A 19745-nucleotide genomic window follows, 5' to 3' on the forward strand; every position below is an offset into this window, starting at 1 on the left:
TGACCTCTCTGCACTTCCCCCCGATCATCCCACTCCTGTCGGGGGACGTCTCTCACAGTTCTTACCTGTCCGGAATTCAATCACAACAGACAAGTGGGTAAGACAAATTATCCAGTATGGTTACTGCCTGGAACTCACCTCTACCCCTCCCAATCATTCCTCCCAGACAACGTCCAATGTCCTCGGAACATCTAACACTTCTCAAACAAGAGGTTCGCTCTCTATTACAAAAGCATGCAATAGAACCAATCCCCTTGTCTCAACAAAGGCGCGGGGTTTACTTCCTCTATTTCCTAATTCCAAAAAAGGACGTATCTCTCAGGCCCATATTGGACATCAGACCGTTAAACCTCTACATTTAGTCGGATCACTTCCACATGGTCACACTCCAACAGGTGCTCCCACTTCTTCAACAAAGCGACTTTCTCTCCACTCTTAATTTAAAGGACGCCTACTTTCATATTCCCATTCACCCCGCTCACAGAAAATATCTCAGGTTTGTGATAGATAGTCAACACTACCAATTCAAGGTCCTCCCATTTGGGGTGACTACAGCACCCAGAGTCTTCACCAAATGCCTCGCAGTAGTTGCGGCCCACTTGAGAAGACAGCACATTCATGTCTTCCCTTATCTGGACGACTGGCTCATAAAAGCCAAGTCACACAGCAGCTGTGTGCAACACACACAAAACAATCCAACTGCTTCATAACTTGGGATTCACTGTAAACCTCACCAAATCCCATCGCCAATCGTCCATCCTACAACAGTACCTAGGGGTTACAATAAACACTTCAAAAGCTCTAGCATACCCCAACCCAGTCAGGATAAGCACCATACAAGCTCTAATAGTAAGATTTCAGCCTCAACACTCACTACCAGCGTGAGTGTTCATGCAGTTAATCGGGATGATGGCCTCTTGCATTCTCATTGTCCCTTATGCAAGACTCCAAATGTGTCCCTTACAGAAGTGTTTGGCACGTCAGTGGAACCAGGCTCAAGGACAGATAACAGATCTGGTGTTGGTAGACATCGCACCCATCGCTCTGCAGTGGTGGAACACACAAAACCTTTCCAAAGGGCGGCCGTTCCTCGACCCAGTTCCACAGATAGTGCTAACAACAGACGCATCGCTCACCGGCTGGGGAGCTCATCTTCAAACCCATACCATTCAGGGCATATGGACCCCTCAACAAAAACAATTCCACATAAATTACCAGGAATTGTTGGCAATCTTCCTAGCATTAAAATCTTTTCAACTCCACCTCCTAAGCAAAGCTGTCCTAGTCTGTACTGACATGACAGCAATGTATTATATACAAAAACAGGGGGGGGGGCACACTCTCTCCAGCTTTCACACCTAGCTCAAAGCATATGGAGATGTGCCATTCCTCAAAAAATATATATCCTTGCAGAACACCTCCGAGGAGTACACAATCAAATTGCGGATCTACTCAGTCGCCAAAAACAGCAGAATCACGAATGGGAACTTCATCCTCAAGTTCTGCTTCCATTCTTTCAAATGTGGGGCCACCCAGAAATAAATTTGTTCGCCACACAACAAAACGCAAAATGCCCAAGCTTCGCACCCATTGTCCAAAGGCAATGCGCCATGGATGAACTGGTCAGGCAAATTTGCTTACGCTTTTCCACCTCTCCCACTCATTCCGCTAGTGGTTTTGAAACTCAAACAACATTCCCTCACAATTATCCTAATTGTTCCAACATGGGCCTGACAACCATGGTTCACAACCCTCTTGGAACTATCAGTAGTTCCTCATCAAAAGCTACGCCTCTCACCCAAGCTTCTCACTCAGAACCATGGAGAGATAAGGCATCCAGACCCAATCAACTCAACCTTGCTATCTGGCACCTGAAGTCTTAGAGTTTGGCTACCTTAATCTCTTGTCAGACTGCATGAACATCATTAAAGAGGCTAGACGTCCTACCACTAGTGCTTGCTATGCCGCAAAGTGGAAAAGATTTGTAATTTACTGTACAAATAACAAAATCAACCCACTAGATGCTTCTATTGAAGACATCATCTGTTGCCTTTTGCATCTACAACAATATAACCTAGCGTATACATCCATTAGACTACATCTTGCGGCAATAGCAGCCTATCTCCAAAACACACAACATTTGTCTTTGTTTAGGGTACCAGCTATCAAGGCATTTATGGAAGGACTTAAAAGAATAATTCCACCTAGAGTTCCACCATCTTCAGTATGGAACCTAAATGTGGTAGACTCATGGGTCCCTCATTTGAACCTATGCATAAATGCGAATTACAATTTCTCACCTGGAAAGTAGCTTTCCTGGTTGCCATCCCCTACCTTAGAAGAGCTAGTGAACTCCAGGCATTAACCATACTCGAACCATTTTTCCAAATCCATCATAACAAAGTGGTTCTAAGGACTAACCCAAAGTTTCTACCTAAAGTCGTCTCTGCTTTCCACCTTAACCAGTCTGTAGAACTCCCAGTGTTTTTACCTCTACCAGACTCAGTAGCAGAATGGGCACTTCACACGCTAGATGTAAAAAGAGCAAAACTTTGCTACATTGAAAGAACAAAATCCTTTAGAAAGACTAAACAATTTTTTGTGGCTTTCTCCCCACCTCATAAAGGCAATCCTGTCTCTAAAACAGGGATTGCAAGGGGATTGTTAAATGCATCTAAATATGCTATGCTAAAGCCAAACGCACCTTAACCATCCCCCTAGAGCTCACACCACACATAAACTAGGGGCATCTATGGCATTCTTAGGGAACATTCCCCTAAATGACATCTGCAAAGCAGCAACGTGGTCTACACCACACAAGTTCACAAAACACTATTGTGTAGACCTGCAAGCAAAACAACAAGCTAGTGTGGGCCAGGCTGTATTAAGAATACTTTTTCAAACCACTGCAACTGATACAGGTAGCCACCGCTAAGGAGGTAACTGCTGTATAGTCTATGCACAAGTATATGATCTACAGCTCATATGCCTTGAACGGAAAATGCTACTTACCAGTATGCATCTGTTCTTGGCATGTAGAGCTGTAGATTTGTATACGGCCACCTGCCTCCCCGGATACCTCTATCTGTTCCAGTACTATCTTACTTAGATACATTACACATGGACATCCTTTTCTATTTCTTACTAACGCCATCATAATCCTCCATGGCAAAACAATCTGGAGATGGAGTCGATGCCCATGCGCACTATTGTCCTAAGGAGGAGTCACCTACCTCGTGACTACAAAAGACTTTTTCCAAGACAAAAACAAAGTGCAAACATCCGAGCCCAACACCAGAGGGTGATCTATGTACAAGTATATGAATCTACATCTCTACATGCCAAGAACAGATGCATACTGGTAAGTAGCATTTTCCTTTACCCCCCTGAGGATATGTCCAATGTCCACGACCTCACTGAACACTACAACCAATCTATGACAAGCATTCTAGACACAGTCGCTCCTTTACAGTTAAAAAGAATATCCTCTAAAGTCTCCGAACCCTGTTACAACAGTAGTCCAAATGCTGAAAGAAGAAACCTGAGAGAATTAGAAAGATTGTGGAAATCCTCGCCGTCCCTTGATCATCTCAAACATCTGAGATCATAATGAACATCAATAACAAACGCATAAGAATCTGTAAAGCTAACTATTTCATAAACCAACTTGAGCAAGCTAAAAATCGACCAAAAAAACTGTTTGAAATTGTTACGCTTCAATCAAATAGAAAACTCAATCTTTCCCCGCTGGGACCACACCCACTGCCGAACTGCGAAGATTTTTCCACTTTCTTCATTATAAAGACAACAAAAATGGAATATGATGTGCGGACTGCAATGAAGCTCCTGCAAATCTTACCACCTATCAGCCCCCACCCTCCCCAGTCTTTCGCGCCTCCGCTTGCGCCAGTTAATAACCCCAAGAACAATATCTCTTGGAGCTTTTTCAAAATCTTGGATGATAACACTATTCTAATAACTCTCACTGCATTGAGACTATTAAACCACTTCAGAGCCCCTCTGTCATCGAATTTCTTCAATGAGATTAAACTATCCTTACTCCCACTACGGGCCAAGATAGTCAGTGCCTCACTGCTCCAAGGCTCTATCCCAGACTGTCTTAAGGCTGGACAGGTTACAACTATTCTTAAAAGCTATGTAACCACAATTCCAACTACTTGACCAATTTCAATCTGGCTTCCACCATTGTCATAGTACAGAATCCGCTTTTACCCACATTGTGGAGGATGTGCTCAAAATGCTGGATCAGAACGACTCCTGCCTTCTGATCCTTCTTGGCCTATTGTCAGCTTTCGCTACAGTAAAATATGACTGCTTACTCAACCTAACTGGAACATAAGATGGGGCTCTCAGGGCCCATCCTCAACTGGTTCACGTTTTTTCTCCACACTAGAACTCAAAGATTCAGGGTTAATCAGTCTCTAACTAATCCCTCCTTGGCTAATCATCTGGGGTTCCTCAAGGTTCTACACTCTCACCAACTCTCTTCAACTTGTTCATGTAGCCTTTAACTGAAACTTTAAAACTATCCAATATCCATTATCACATGTATGCCGATAACACCCAACTGTACCTAAAAGTCTCCTTCTCAGATGATATCAGGTCCCTCAACACCACTCTACTGAAAGCCAACAACTGGCTGATGCTAAATCATCTTAAATTAAACGGTCTGAAAATGGAATTCCTCTTAATCGCCCCACCTAAACAGTCATCTGTCATCAGAGAATGGATGAATTAGCTAACAGCTTTTAACTGCATACCACACATCATTGACTCCACAAGCTCACTGGGCATAATGCTGGACAAGAGCCTGTACATGCAAAAGCACATTACTGCTCTCACCAAGGGAGCGAACTTCGAAATGAGCATCCTATGGAAAATAAAACCTTTTCTCCCCCACAATGACTTCAAATCTGCTGTGCAATCTCTGGTGATTTCCAAGTATGACTATGGAAGAGCAACACTTTGTGGCCTCTCTAGATCGAAGATGACTCCACTAAGGGCCTCTCTTAACTCTGCTGCTAGACTCATCACTGGCTCAAAAAGATCCCACCATATAACATCGGAGCTGAAATCCCTAAAGTGGCTCCCATATGAAGCAGGGATACAACTAAAAATTGCTTGCATGACCCATAAAGCCTTAAATTCCAACACCCCTCTATACCTCACACAAAAACTTTCACTATTTGGTCGTTCCACATCCTCCAGAAGTGGCAGCACTCTACTGCTGAAATTCCATAAAAAGAAATCTTACGATCAAGCTTTCTCGGGTATCTCTAAGAGAATATGGAACTCCCTGCACCCTGAAATCGGAATGAACCCCTCAACAATAACTTTCAAAAAGGAAGTTAAAGCACTATTGATTAACAAATTCCTGCCCTAGAACCCCCTCGCCCGACAAGCACTTGAAGACTCGTCTGCCTCTCCTTTGTTTATTACCAGACTTTTAATGGTTGTATTTGATTTGGGTTTTCAGAGAGTTACCTCTTTATGAACTTTTTGTACTTACTTTGATATTAGATCCCTTAGCTTCCTCCTCTGTGACTTTTGTAATCCACTGTACTTATTCTTGTTCCTCTATTCTACAGGCCTGCTCTGTCACATGTCTCTCACCCCTAGTACATGCTTCGGCTGTTTATGATTATGCCTTGTTATGCCAGCCAAGAGTTTTCCTCCACCTGTACTTTCGATCACCCTGTTGTCTGATCAAAATACCAATTGTAAAGCGCTCTGATACCCTCATGGGTCTTGTTCGCGCTATATAAGAATTTTTTAATAAATAAAGAGAATTGAAGAATAAATATATATGTATCTAAAGGTATGTGTAATTATATATTTATATATATGTATATATATATATATATATATATATATATATATATATATATATATATATATATACATACACAATATATAAATAACATATATATGCCTATAAGTGTGTCTGTGTGTGCATATATATATATTATCTACTGGCGGTCGCCAGTAGATAGTTATAGTTAGGACCGTGTTTCCATAGGAAATCTCAAAATTCTATTTTGAATAACTTTGGCGCCGGTTGACGAATCTTCGCGAAATTTTCAAAACTAATGGGGCGCTCCGCTCAGCTCCTACCCTGAAAGTCTCGGGGGCATTCGTCAAGCGGGGGCCGAGAAAAAAGGGGGGTCCCAAAACACGTTTTCCCCTTGTTTTTTTCCATAGGACCTTTAGTCGAAGGTACAGCCCGAACAGCTGAACAGAATTACTTGAAATTTGGCAAAGAGGTAGTCCTCAGGTCAGGGAAGTGCCTTTTGCATATATGGAGTCAATCTGTTCAGTAGTTCCTGAGAAAATTGAGTTAAAAGCACATAAATATCTATAGCCGCGCATCGTGCGCGCACCCTAACATCCGCGAGCGTAATTCTGATTGGTGGTTAAATGTCAGCCAACGTTCGAATCGGTCGAAATCAGGAAGTGTCGGCTGCCATTTTGTTTGTTTTGAGTGCGAGAGTGAAAAAGGAAGGTGGCGAACGTGAAAAGGGGGCAGGGTAGAGAGTTCCTGACCCCCTAGCCTTTGTCAGGGGGTCCCTGAAGGACCCAGAAGGCAGAAAACAACATTTTAATTTTTTTCAAAAAATCGCGGGGTGCGCGCACGGTGCGCGCACCGTGAAAAACCCTAAAAAAACAAACAACTTTTTAATACGTAGTTTATTGTAAAATAAATATATACAAAATATAATAATACATACATAACTTAGCATTTAAAAAAACGTACAAATTCACTGAAACAACCATAGGTTTCACACACGTTATAGTTAGGAATTAGCATTTAAAAAACCTTGCAAATTCACTTAAAAAACCATAGGTTTCACACATGTTATAGTTAGGTGGAAATTTCACTCGTAAAAAAACAATGAAATTTCCCCGTTATAGTTAGTTCAGATAACTATAACTTGCGCGACCGCCACTCTATCACAAGGATGATGTCATCAGTGATGGCATGAGTGATGCCACTGACCAAGTCATGAGTGATGTAATATGTGATGTCATGAGCAGTGGATTGCGGGCGCGCGAGTTATAGTTATCTGAACTAACTATAACGGGGGAATTTCATTGGTTTTTTACGAGTGAAATGTCCATCTAACTATAACATGTGTGAAACCTATGGTGTTTTTAAGTGAATATATATATATATATATATATATATATATATATATATATTATATATTCGGAGAAGAGTGGCAGTGGGGCGAATATTTTTCTGAGTCTGTTGAAGCCACACATGCAATTGGGATGATAAATATTTTCTTCTTCTGCCTGCTGATCTATTACCATTTCTTCACCATCACAGGACGAGACACCGGCCCTGATTCCTGGAATGTGCTGTCCACATTGTATTCCCCGTCCTGCCACCTGCATTGCCTTCGGAGACCCACATTACCGCACCTTTGACGGGAAGATGTTCCACTTCCAGGGCTCCTGCACCTACGTCCTGGCTGAAGATTGTGAGGGGGGAGATTTTAGGTAAGCCAAGCAAGACTGAAAGAGATGATCTGTAACTTGTTTGTTTCCAAGGCTCCTGACTGTTCAGAATACAATCATATTCAGTGTAGGACACCATAACTGGGGTCCTTACACTGTATATCGGAAAAATTGCAAAGTATGCTTTCCAATGCAGCTGACAGGATAAAACACTCCAATAACTGTGATTGTTAGTTGGGTTGAAACTACAAAACTATAGAACAGATTTGATTACCTCATATACACATGCTAATTGGCAATTTCCAAATTTGACATGGAACGTGATCAGTAACAAAACAAATGAAGCACTGACAAAGCCAGTGAGTCTTGGGTTGCCAATGCTTGCTGGTTGCCAGTATTGGCTTTGCCATTGAAGCGCAATAGTTGGGAAGAATGCAGTAGGGTGAGGAAACTGAAGATGACTGAAGGGTGATGTGAATGAAGGGAAAAAAGGGAAAGAGCGAAAGTGTGTGAGAAAGAGATGGACAGAGATAGTGAGGGAGGAGGAGGAGGCACGACATGCTCCCTTGTAATGCTAAAGCTCAAATTCCACAGAAAAAAAGCAAAAAGAAAAATATTTCCTTGATATCTGCAGTGGAAGGATACATACTACCAGTCAAAAGCTGGATAAAACCTAAATGCTTCAGGGTCAGGGCAAACACAAGAAGAAGAAGGAAAGTCATTCAATCATGAACAGGAAATAGAAATAGACAGAAAATCCATCCAGGCACGAGCAAGAGGCAAAGCAAAACTCTAAATATGTGTTAAACATTGGTTACAAAACACTGTTATCAACAGGCAGCTGAAGCTGTCTGCTGAGATGTCGCAAAGAGAGAACGGGGAATCTTCTATTAGACCTTGAATCATGTGAACTCAATTCTAATATAACATGTTTTCATCAATAATTTAACTGCTTTAGTGGAAGCATGCTTACTGCTCATGTAGCTGGGTGTTGTGACTCAGAATCTAGCAATTAGATGAAGATTTACCTCAATAGCTTTATGCCTTCTCTAAACCGAAGGCCTGTCGCCAATCTGAAGATGTCGAGCTGCCCCAAAACACTTTTAGTTACTAAGCCTGAAAATGTTCTTTGCATTGTGGACTGTTGCCTTTGTCTCCTATTCAATTTACATGCTGATGTTACTTTGATTCTGCATCACAACATAATGTGCTTTCTGAAACAAAAAAATGTTAAAAGTTTCTCTCCTCCTGGGGTGGTGGGAGGGAGCAGTTAGTTTAGTTTGTAACTTTCATTGTGCTGCCTATCTGCCCAATCCCAATGCAAGAAGGTTATAGTGTGAGTTACTGGAAACTGATGCTCGACTTCTTATGGGTCAATGAGAGTTAAAGAAGTGACATTGATGTTAAAGATACTAAATGCTTTGTCCCCTTTTTTGCCCTGTTTAGACCTCTGACTTGCACCACGTGCAAAGACTCACAAGGCTCATAGTAAATCCTCAGACTAATCAGCTATCTCTTATGCCATGGGGGTCCAACGCACGTCGAGGAAGATCACATTCAAGCTAGGTTTTAAGGACAACCTATGACTTTGTAAATGAGCTACTTTTAGATTTATTGTATGGACATTTGCCTTACATGGATATTCTGAAAATCTCCCATGGATCAGTGTTTTTCAGACATCCCTCTCTTATGCTCCGAAGCAAAGCTTTTCCTTTGACCGCAGGAGGCAGCATACTAAAAACTTGTGTAGTTGGTCAATACGTAAATTTTTGTGCTGCATATATCTGTCTGCAGTGGCTATGGGTTAACTCAGCCTTTCATGCTTTAGAGTTCAGTAAAATTAACACCATTGAGTTGGGTAGTAACACCTATAAAGTCAGCGCCTAGAAACAATTCAGTTTGTAGTGTATGCCAAACAGATGGACAATTTTATCATGTACAGTACACACCTGTTTCCGCACCTGGAATTCTAGATGTCCTGCGCACATAAAGATGTGTTAAGATAGTATGACTTCGAGGACATTTCAGTTTACAGAGCTTTGGCCCTTTCTTCTGTCATTGTGAAGTCTGATGATACTATTCTCTTTATCTCTGTTTCCAGCATTCATGTTACAAACGATGACCGTGGCCGTAAAGGCGTCTCATGGACAAAGGAGGTGACTGTGCTTATTGGGGATGTGGTGGTGCAGCTGCTGCAGGACTGGATTGTGGTTGTGAGTAATCAGTATTGATATTGATTGACCAAATGCCTGGGGTAGCATAAGTGACATCACATAACCATTAACCTTAATGATATCACATGATGTATGGGAGATCTTATGACCTTTGACACGGAATTGCCCGAAACACAGGCTTTTATGTACAATTTGTAGAGGAAAAAGGTCAGCGTGTACAGTGATCCTTCAGATATTTTACATAAAATTTTGATGTTTAGGCATTAAAAATATATTTATAAGTGGTTTAATTGGAATATGTTTGCCCATGTGGCACCCTTTTCATCATAGCAGCAAAAGGATGAGTGCATTCTATGTGAGTACACTAAGTAAGCACAGTATATTTTGGCTGTCCCTTCAGCCTTACTGATAAAAACGGTGGTCTGTTATTAAGACTAATGCTACACGAGAATATCTAATGGGCCATAAAGTCTTATTGGATTAAATAGATTTTAGACTGCTTTTGAATGTAGTCCTTAACTCTCATAGGTTCAATGATATATCAGTCCAATTAGCAGGACCCTATATATTAACCTCCTTCTTTTTCCTTTAATGGGGCTAATTACAGGTGCTACAGTGGATCTGTGTTGCTAACATCTGGATTGCACTGGGCCTGGCTCCAGTTTGGTAAGGTTCTTCATCTCTTTATCTCACACTATTTGCTATATTTTCTCTCATTTCAGGTGGATTATCAGACTGTAGATCTTCCCTTCCTGAAGGAACCTTACATCTACATCGAGCGAAAGACCAACACCATCCTCCTCAACACCAACATAGGACTCAAGGTACCAGTAGCATCACATCTGAATGCAAAGATGGCAGTCTATCATATATGAATACACTGGGCTAAAGTGGCATCTGTGAGAGCAAAAAGGGGCCAAAGGGCCAAGTCCAGGGTGCACGAGGGGGCCAAGTTACCATCTCTGAGAGCAAAGGGATGAAGTGCCATCTCTGATGGGAATTCAAAGTGGGAACTGGTTGTGCAAGTGGGGCAAAGTGCCATCACTAGGCGCAAGAGGCCAATGAGTTATAACCCAGAGCAGAGGGCCAAAGTGTTAAGTCTTGGGTGGAAGGGGGGCACTATATCATCTCTTGGGTGCAAAGGGGCACCGAGGGCCCCTTGGGGCCACGTAATGAGTTCCATGATAAATCAGCTGGGAACCCTGCCCCCCTCCACAGAGCTGGCATCACAAGGGTACTGGTAACTCTATGGAAGGGTGGAGGATGAGCCAGATTTACCAGCTGTTTATGAGTGAGACCTTGGCTGTCCCCTCAGAAATAAAGACAAACTGCGGGAATAGGTCATTCCAGACTCAATTCCTCTGGTTATTGATCATTTCACAACCAGAAATTCATCTGGCGACACCACCTGCTCTTAGCAGCTGTACTCACTGGGAGAAATATCTGGGTCCATGGTGTTACCTCAGAACGTTTAATCCGATTGAGGCAGGTCAATCAGGTACAAACTCCATTAGAACTGAAAGGGCACTTGAAATGAAGCTCTTTGAGTGCAAGTAGCCGAAGTGTCATCTTCGAGTGCCAGGTGGCCATAGTATGCTAGATGAAGTGCTGATCTGACCAGCATTTGCGGATTTAATGGGCAAGGAATTTTGTTCTCGATTTTGCCAGATAAGTGTGGCTAGGAAATGCAAAACACAATAGAAGTTGACTCGTCTGTCAAGATAAAAAAGAAGGATAGGGGAGGAGTTCTGACAGGTTATATCACATTGCAGAGAGGCGCAATTTCTCAAGAGCCAGAGTTCCGACTACATATCAGTTCCTCAGTATTGTTATTAATGAATGTCATGTCATATAAAATAAGGTGTCAAAAGTTAACCAGTCAGTCAAGAAGAAGCATGTAACTGTGATCGAAACATTGCAGACTTTAAATATTGCATAATGATCCCACAAGCCCCAACACCAGTTCATAGAGGTTTTATTGAGGTAAATCCACATTGTTGGGTTTATGTGCCGGGGCGTTTTGGGTGTAACCACATTTTCATGCAATTATAAATCAAGAAAGAGTGAACCACACCGTTCTTGGTGGTAATTACTGGTTGAGGGTTTCAGAGACAACACTCATAGAACTCTGGCATCAAGACCGGTGTGGTTCACTCTTTCTTGATTCATGACAGTATGGTTAATTGGAGCCGAGTGAACCTCTCTCAGCTTCTGTCTTCCCCCTCTTTTGATTGTTGACACATTTTCATGCAGCCAGTTAGTTGTTTACATGTTTGCTCACAGCTACAATATTTTGCTAAAACAAACAAATATATGTATGTATGTATGTATGTATATATTTAGATTTGTTCTCCAGCACATGGGCTATGTAGATTGAGTCCATAAAATCTTTAAGAACTTGGCCATAAGCCCATAAGCCCAGTTATGCACTGTGGGTGTGCGATGATGTCCATTAATGCATGCTTTTCATTGTCAAAGTATATGCATGCTTGTATAATGCTTAAAGCAAATCATCACCCTAAGGAAGTTTACAACTCAGTTAATTTACATGGACCAAGAAGTTACCCTGGATGCCACATTGTACCCAGAAGTGGCAATGAGTTATCTCTCCCTGCTTTAGTTGCATTACTGTCTTATGGAAGGGGTTTTGTAGAATGAGACATGTTGACCAAATCCATGCCAACACACTTTCAGTCAATATTACTAGAGTAACACAAAGAGAGAAGGCTGAATGTATTACAACAATCAGGTATCATGTACTTCTAGAATTAGAACTAATAACCAGTGAGAAAGTAACTAGTGAGACAGCTGTGAGAGTCTGATCACATATTAAGGATGTAACCTCTCAACACTAAGAGCTGCCTCCGGGTGAAATCTATTAGTTTGTCTGCCGTGTGGCTTTTCTATACCCTTTTAAAACAAATGTCTCACTTTAGCCTTGACTTCATTACGTGGCAATGACTAAAAAAAGCCCAAATGAAACTCCAAAGATTCTCTTGATGACACTCACCTTGATTACATCTCAGACCCCCCTGTGACTCAGAGAGAAGAGGGTGGGCAGCTAGCCAGTATTGTTGTCTTCTCAAGACAGTCAGGAGGTCTGACCTAGGAATGTGATGGCCTTCACAGTGAGTACCACAACCAGGGTGTGCAGGCTGCTCTAAGTGTGTGTGTTTGTGGGTGCACACGTGCATACCTGGTGGTCTCTCAAGGGATGTTTTTGGAGTAAAAGTGGCCTGGGAAAACATGCGCAGCTAGATGATGAACAGTGTTAGTCAATGTCCTCGTGAAGACCACCATAATCTGTGCTGGCCTAATGCAACTGAGAGATCATACTGATGAACACAAATTGAACCTCCCAGCTTCTTGATGAATACAAAACAGTTTTTGCAGAGCCTGAATACAAAAGGTCCTTTCCTTATTGCTGTTGAGTTATCAATAAGTGGAAAGATGGATCCCAAGCTCCCAATCTGTCTTGCAGTGTGAGAGGAAATGCCATCAGTGTTGGTCATTAGTAGATATGGACATGACACCAGAAGTGTACATAAATCACATAATTAGCAAAAAGTATTTTAACAATTGAAACAGTTACTGTGGATTCACGTTTAATCTTAGGTGATGCAAGTGGCTTTATTTGTGTGGCACCCAAAGTTTTAGGGGCAAGAAGGAGCTTTGTACATTTGTAAGGGGAAATCAATTTGTTTTATCAGTATAGCAAATGGAAGTAGCACTTATTAAAGAGTAAGTAATACAATTCCAAGATATGTAGGCTGATCTTTAAGAAACACCAAATGTATAGGATTCAAAAGCCCACATCACAGAGTCCTTCATCCCTAAGATCTACTGTGGCAGTACTATTGGAATGCTAACAAAGGAGGCTGAGTATTTAATTTGCACAATTTGAGAGTAGTAACTATAGGAATAAAAATAGCAAATGCCCAAGAGGGAGCCTTTCCAGAGCTGGTCTGGTGTAGTAATGTGTCTTATTACATTGGTGTAATGGTTCTGAATGTGTCTCATTGACATTAGGTTCTGTAACAAGCATTACAACGAATGCTGGGAAACCTGCACTGATGCTGCTCATGCCAGTTGAAGTTGCCCAGGGAGGTTGCCTGACAAAATTAAAAGTCAGTTATCTTCTCCCCAACTCCCTTATTCACAATTTATGTCCGAATGATAGAGGTCTGTGAAGCTGCAGTTGTTAGTAAAGGTTTCTTCCAAATCAGCCCCCACCTGCAGGACAACTCTACATTTCTCTTATGAGCTTGTAGGTTCATTGACTGGGAGTCATTTACCTGACACTGGGTGTGGATTGTTGTTAAGAATGTAAGCAGAGGAATTGAATGGCCCATTTCTATAGGTAAGCCCAAGCAGCAGGGAATGTAAGTGCTCACGAAGAGACAGTTCTTCTAAGTTGTGAAATTCATGTTTAGGCTTAGAGGTTGAAGACATTGATAGTTCTGTGCTACTGGACATTACTGAGTGGGCACTTTCTGTGATACAACATCCGAGTGTCATGTGGCACAGCTGTCAAACGTTTTTTCTTCTGACTTAGTCTTTTTTATGGAGTTTAAAATTCTTCAGTTGGGCAAGCTGAAGGTTTATTCGAGGAGGGTGCATCAAAATCGGACACCTTTGCTGCAAGTTCACAGTGAATACGCAGAAGGTTTTTGAATTCCAAAACTTTTTTAAGTCCCAACTTTCCAGGGTTTCTGGAACAGCTCCTCAGGGTAATTTCTAAGGTCCCAAGGACCTTAGGACAGCACATAGGGGCCAGGACTCACTTCGTCTTAGGCCACTGGCAATGTCCATTCCAGGTCCAGTTAGTAGTGGTCAACTGGTCACTTCAGGAAGAAGGCCTGTTGCAAATTTGTATGTCCCTGTAGTCAAACATGGTGTCAACCAATTGACATTTGGGGTCCACTTCTTTGTCCTAGGTACAGGAGGGAGTTGGACAAGTCCTTCATGGCTCCTCTTAGATTACAGCTTCAGAGTCCAGTCCTCTTCTAATTTTCTGCAGGTTCAAAAGGTGTTCTCAGGAGGGTGCCTTGGGGTGCCACATATATGGTTGGCACCAGCTGGTGGGTGGGGTGACTCCTGGCTTCTCCCTAACCAATGGAATAAATTCTTCCAAGTGCAGTGCTACCCACTTTTGCTGCTGTTCCTATTTTACTTACTTAAGCAATCTCACAGTGCACCTTATTCCTAAAACTTAAGATGGAGAAATTCTTCTTCATTTGGTCAGAGCCTCTGTGCCAGAGATGTGGCTAGGAAAATGAGCAGTCCCCTCTTCTGTGGTCACTCAAAATCCGATCTGGGGGTAGCTCCTCTCTCACTGGGTGTGAGGCCTGCCTGGCTGCGTGTACAAGATTGCCTTCTTCATCTCTCACCTTATATTTATTTGCGAAATATAAGGCCCCTTTACAAGGGAATTAAGTTCACGTCAACTAAAAATCCTTTATTTTCAAGAAATACATGCTTATTGAAATATTACATAAACTTCATTTGACATACATAATTACAAATATCATTAAAAAACAGCCTGTATAAAAATGTGAATTTCTTCTCGTTGAAAGAAGAATAAGGTTCCTGGGTTCATCCTAACTGATCCTCCTGCTAGGGGAAGACAACTCCTCCCCACACCCAGGCCATTGTTCCTGCTCTGGGAGGTGTTTTCACACCTCATTAAGGCCAAGCACTGCCAGACCAGCTATTAGAAGGCTAAAGCTAATTTGCCTACTGGAGGTTCAAGCCGGTGAAAGGTAACTTTCTAAAAGTTACCTTTCCTAAATGTTTATTAAAAATCTGACCACCATTCATTTAGATTTCTACTAACTTATAAAGTCGTTTATGAATGACTTTTGTAGCTGTTTCCTTCCAAAGGATACAGGTTAAAGCTTATAATCTGTACTTTGTAATATTCTAAGATTCAGCGACAGCTCTGCCCTTGAAAATAGTTTTTGAGGCCTAGTCACTGGAAGAACATGCCTATTTTAATTTCACACGTGTTTGAGATTTAAATATTAGGCACCTTACCTTGTGACTTATTATAGCCTTATAGCCCGTAGCGGGCTATACCGGCTATTAAAGGCCCGCTCCAGCGTTAAAGCCCCGAGCCGAAGGTGAGGGCCTTTAACAATGGAATGGGACTTTAATAGCCGGTATAGCCCAGCTACTAAGGGCTATAAGGCTATTAGAATATTCTGCCACTAGAGGGCAGAATGTTCTAACAAATTAAACAAAGGTCTCTCGGAGCCCGAGGGGATTGAAATCACCTAGCGAGCCGAGAGGCCTTTGTAAAACATTGGAATGTTGCTCTGCGGGCCTTTACCGGCCTGTAACAGCACGGAGCACTCCATTGTCTTCAATGGAGCTCCCAACATTCCAATGTTCTAATAATATTCAAAAGCAGGACTTCCAATCTGTCAAAAAAGCTTATTTTCTGTACAGCAGCTTGTAGGCTGCTGCAGTCAGGCTACACAGGGTAGACCTAAAGCCATATTTTCTCTGTCGCTGTAGTTGGCCACAAGTCACATTTAACTTTCAATGCTATGTGTGTATTTCTGCACCCTATACTATGGCCTTAAAGTTAAATATGTCAATTAGGGTTAAGGACATTTTGATAATGTTAAAGGGGAAGCCCAGGCAGTCATTTCCTACAGCTAACAAAAAGAGAGCATGCATCAGGAGCCTAAAGGAAATAGGGATATGCTAGGGTATAGCATATCGCTTTGTATTTTAGAAATAAAACAACATTTTGAAGTGCTCCAACATTCCAATTAAAATAAAATTGAGCTGTTGCACCTTGGTTTGCTTGTGAATGAAATAAAATATTTAATGATTTGTGTATTTGTTTGATTTATACTTGCTTCCATATACTTTTGAAGTTCAAATCGTAAAAATGTATTTCGGGGGAGTCTCCGGCTTCCATTAGTAATTCAGTAGAGGTCAACAGTAGTCAAAAAATTAAAAGGTGCCTGGGTAGACCACCTGTGTGAATGCTTCAGCCTTTCGTTTAGCAGTGTAGGTGATGCCAGTAAGTGGAAGCAGATTTCTTAATGGATAAAATATTTACATTGCAATGGTTTTCAGTTTTGCAAAATTGAATTTTGTGTATGAGGTCTGCGGAAAAAAGCCTCCTCGGCTTGAAATGGAGGTAAAACAAAGGTCCAGCATATGTTTCCATATGTAGTAGAAGGCAGGCTTGAAATGCTTAATGTATGACAATTCATCCTTTTCAAGTTTAGAAGCTATAAGAAACTGCATTAAGTCTCACTGATCCCCAGAAATTCAATTTGTGGACCGCACTTTAATCCTGTCTGATTTCGCTATGTAGATAGGAGGTGTGTTCTTCCAGAAGTCACATTTCTTCTTACCCTGCCCTTCAGCTTATTATTCTTTGCATCTGTTAGGTTCTTTGGAACGGAAAGTCGCACCTGGAAGTGAGTGTGCCTGGCACATACAAATCACACATGTGCGGCTTATGTGGCAACTTTAACAACTACCCCCAAGACGACATGAGAATACGGTCTGGGCAGATTGTTCTGTCTGAGGCATCCTTTGGAAACAGCTGGAAGGTAAGTGCCATTGAAATGGCTGAATGACTTACGGTCCTGTCCTGCTCTGCACAGCAATAATTACAAATATTGGTTAGAACTGTCATAAAAGGCTCAAATCAAATAGGTGCAAAGATATGACTAGATGGGGGATGTGAAAAGGTATGGGAAAGATGTGGCCCATAGACTAACCTCAAGGAAATTAGAAATTACCACCCATTCATCTAATGTGTTCACTTGAATTTAAGTCATTGCCTTGCTGTCACTGCATACAATGGCTAAGCCTTAAGAATATATTAGCTTGGATCACCCAAAATAAATGATCATGTAACAAGGAACCTCAGAACATACTTATCCTCTGGCATGAGTATGTTTGTGGGTTATAAATACAGATTGCAAACTATAAACCCATGGCTGATATAGATAGCGTGCCAAGTCATATTTCAAAATGCAGATGAATATATGCACTTATGTAATGGAACTAGACAGTCATATGTGGCCAGGCATGTTCGTGGAAATGGGAGAAGTGTTGTCATATCACCACCATGCAAGTGAATGTAGAGTGAGGCAAACGGTGCATGCCAGACTAACCAGTTGAGTGTAAAAGTTGTGTGTATAGAGAAGCACACCAATTGTATTTGACCAAACAGATGAGTCCATCAGGAAGTATGTGAGATTTGCGTGGCCCATGTTAGTGCCCATGGACCGTCTAAGCCAAACCTAGAAAGACAGAGAAGTGATGGCCAGGTATAAATGACCAAGCATGAGCCATAGCAGGCAATCTAGAGTTGGGCTTTCACTCACCTATGATAAGGAAGTATGTAAATCAATGACAGAAATGGAGTAGAAGATGGACAGGACTCTTCATGGCCAGAAAGGAAAAATGTATTACTGGACTCTCTTCATGACTAGAAGTGGTGTAAACTTACACCCATTGTCCGACTCACACTTTTCTCCTAAAATACATTTATTTAGGCATTCTGATGAAACTGTTCTTCAAAGGATACATATATTATGAACTGCAATTTTCAGGGGTTAAAAAGGGTCTCAATCAACAGTATTGGGATCTATGCACCTCTCAAATATCTAACAATAGTAAGGGGGTGTATCAAGTATGGGTTCATACTCGCTTTACCATGTTCAGACATATGACATTTGAGGAATCCAGAAGGGTGGACATGCTTGGTTAGGGGGGCTATTTATCCTTATTGTTAGTGTTTATCTGGATCCCTTGATCAGGGGTGATGGCCTGCAGATTAAGAGTGACCAAATATTTTACTGCTTCTTCTCAGGTTCAAAGTGATAATTACACCACAAGCCAGTGCTCAGATGGCCATGACGTGGAGCCGTGCAAAGAAGCTGGGTATCGGGCCCGCAAGGAGGCAAATGCCAAGTGCAAGGTGCTGAAGTCCAAGGTGTTTGAGCGTTGCCACGCCGTGGTGCCTCCAGAGATGTTCTTTGCCTCATGTGTCTATGACCTGTGTGCCTGCGGCTCCAATGCAGATGAGTGTTTATGCGATGCTCTGGAAGCCTACGCTTCTGAGTGTCGGGAGTCTGGGGTCATCCTACAATGGAGGTCGCCCTCCCTCTGCGGTAAGACACATTCTTCTTTGTATTATATATTCATTTGAAGCCATGCAGCAACATAGCATGAAGTGACAACTGAACTTTACTCCAGATTAAGGGGCATAGTTACAAGCCACTTGTGCCACCGGAGTGTCACTTTTTTTGACGCTCCAGTGGCGCAGTGTGCTGGCCCATATTTACAAGGCCATGCATAGCCACCCTGTGTGGCTTTTCATGGCTTTGTGAATATGCCGCCCCCCCTTCATGCATTACTCTGTGTGGACGGGGCATTCCATGGGTGTTGCTGTGGGTGTACCCATGCAACACTCATGGATTCGGACACATTCCCGGATTTACAAAGTTTTGTAAACCTGGGAAAGCGTCAGATTCTAACGCCTTCCCAGGGGAGGCCTATAAGTGGCGCAACGAGTAAAAATACCTTTATTTCTCCTTGTTTTTACCTCTTTCTATGTGTGCTGCATTCTGCAGCACACGGAGAAGGAGTAAAACGCCATCAATGATTGTTTTTGTGCAGGAGGGTGTCTCTTCCTGCGCACAAACAATCTTCCCTGCAATGCAGTCACCCTTGCACCATGGTGCAAGGGTGCCTGCATTGGCATTAGGCAGCCTATTGCGCGCCAGCGCAGAGGAAAGCACAGGGATGCATCGTATTGTCATACAATGCATCCTTGCACTTTTTTAATGACGGAGCTCGGCGCAGCAAGATGGCTTGCAGCACTGCGCTGCGTCACTAGCTTGTAAATATGCCCCTAAGTGTCTACATCACTGAGGTGAATGTTGAGGGATGTTTACGAAAAATGTGATTACCAAATTTGGAATAAATTACACCCATTGTCTAAGATACTCCAGGTAGAAAAAAAATGAAGTTAGGCAGAGATTTACAAATAAATCATGCAGTGCAGTGAGTGAAGTTGCTGCGATGGGTGAACTGGAGCGGGCAGAACAG

At 42.2% G+C, this 19745-nt stretch overlaps 1 protein-coding gene across 1 annotated transcript in view; it reads left to right on the forward strand.

Annotated features, from left to right (window-relative positions):
• KCP (kielin cysteine rich BMP regulator) overlaps positions 1-19745 on the forward strand; it is a 496613-nt gene that overhangs the window by 441158 nt on the left and 35710 nt on the right. The window contains exons 54-58 of the mRNA XM_085653703.1: positions 7352-7524; positions 9584-9695; positions 10379-10480; positions 17069-17233; positions 18505-18805. Coding sequence (XP_085509829.1) covers positions 7352-7524; positions 9584-9695; positions 10379-10480; positions 17069-17233; positions 18505-18805 — 853 coding nt within the window. The remainder of the gene's footprint in view (positions 1-7351; positions 7525-9583; positions 9696-10378; positions 10481-17068; positions 17234-18504; positions 18806-19745) is intronic.

The sequence above is a fragment of the Triturus cristatus genome, chromosome 4_1 (assembly GCF_964204655.1).
Source record: "Triturus cristatus chromosome 4_1, aTriCri1.1, whole genome shotgun sequence".
Classification (NCBI taxonomy): domain Eukaryota; kingdom Metazoa; phylum Chordata; class Amphibia; order Caudata; family Salamandridae; genus Triturus; species Triturus cristatus.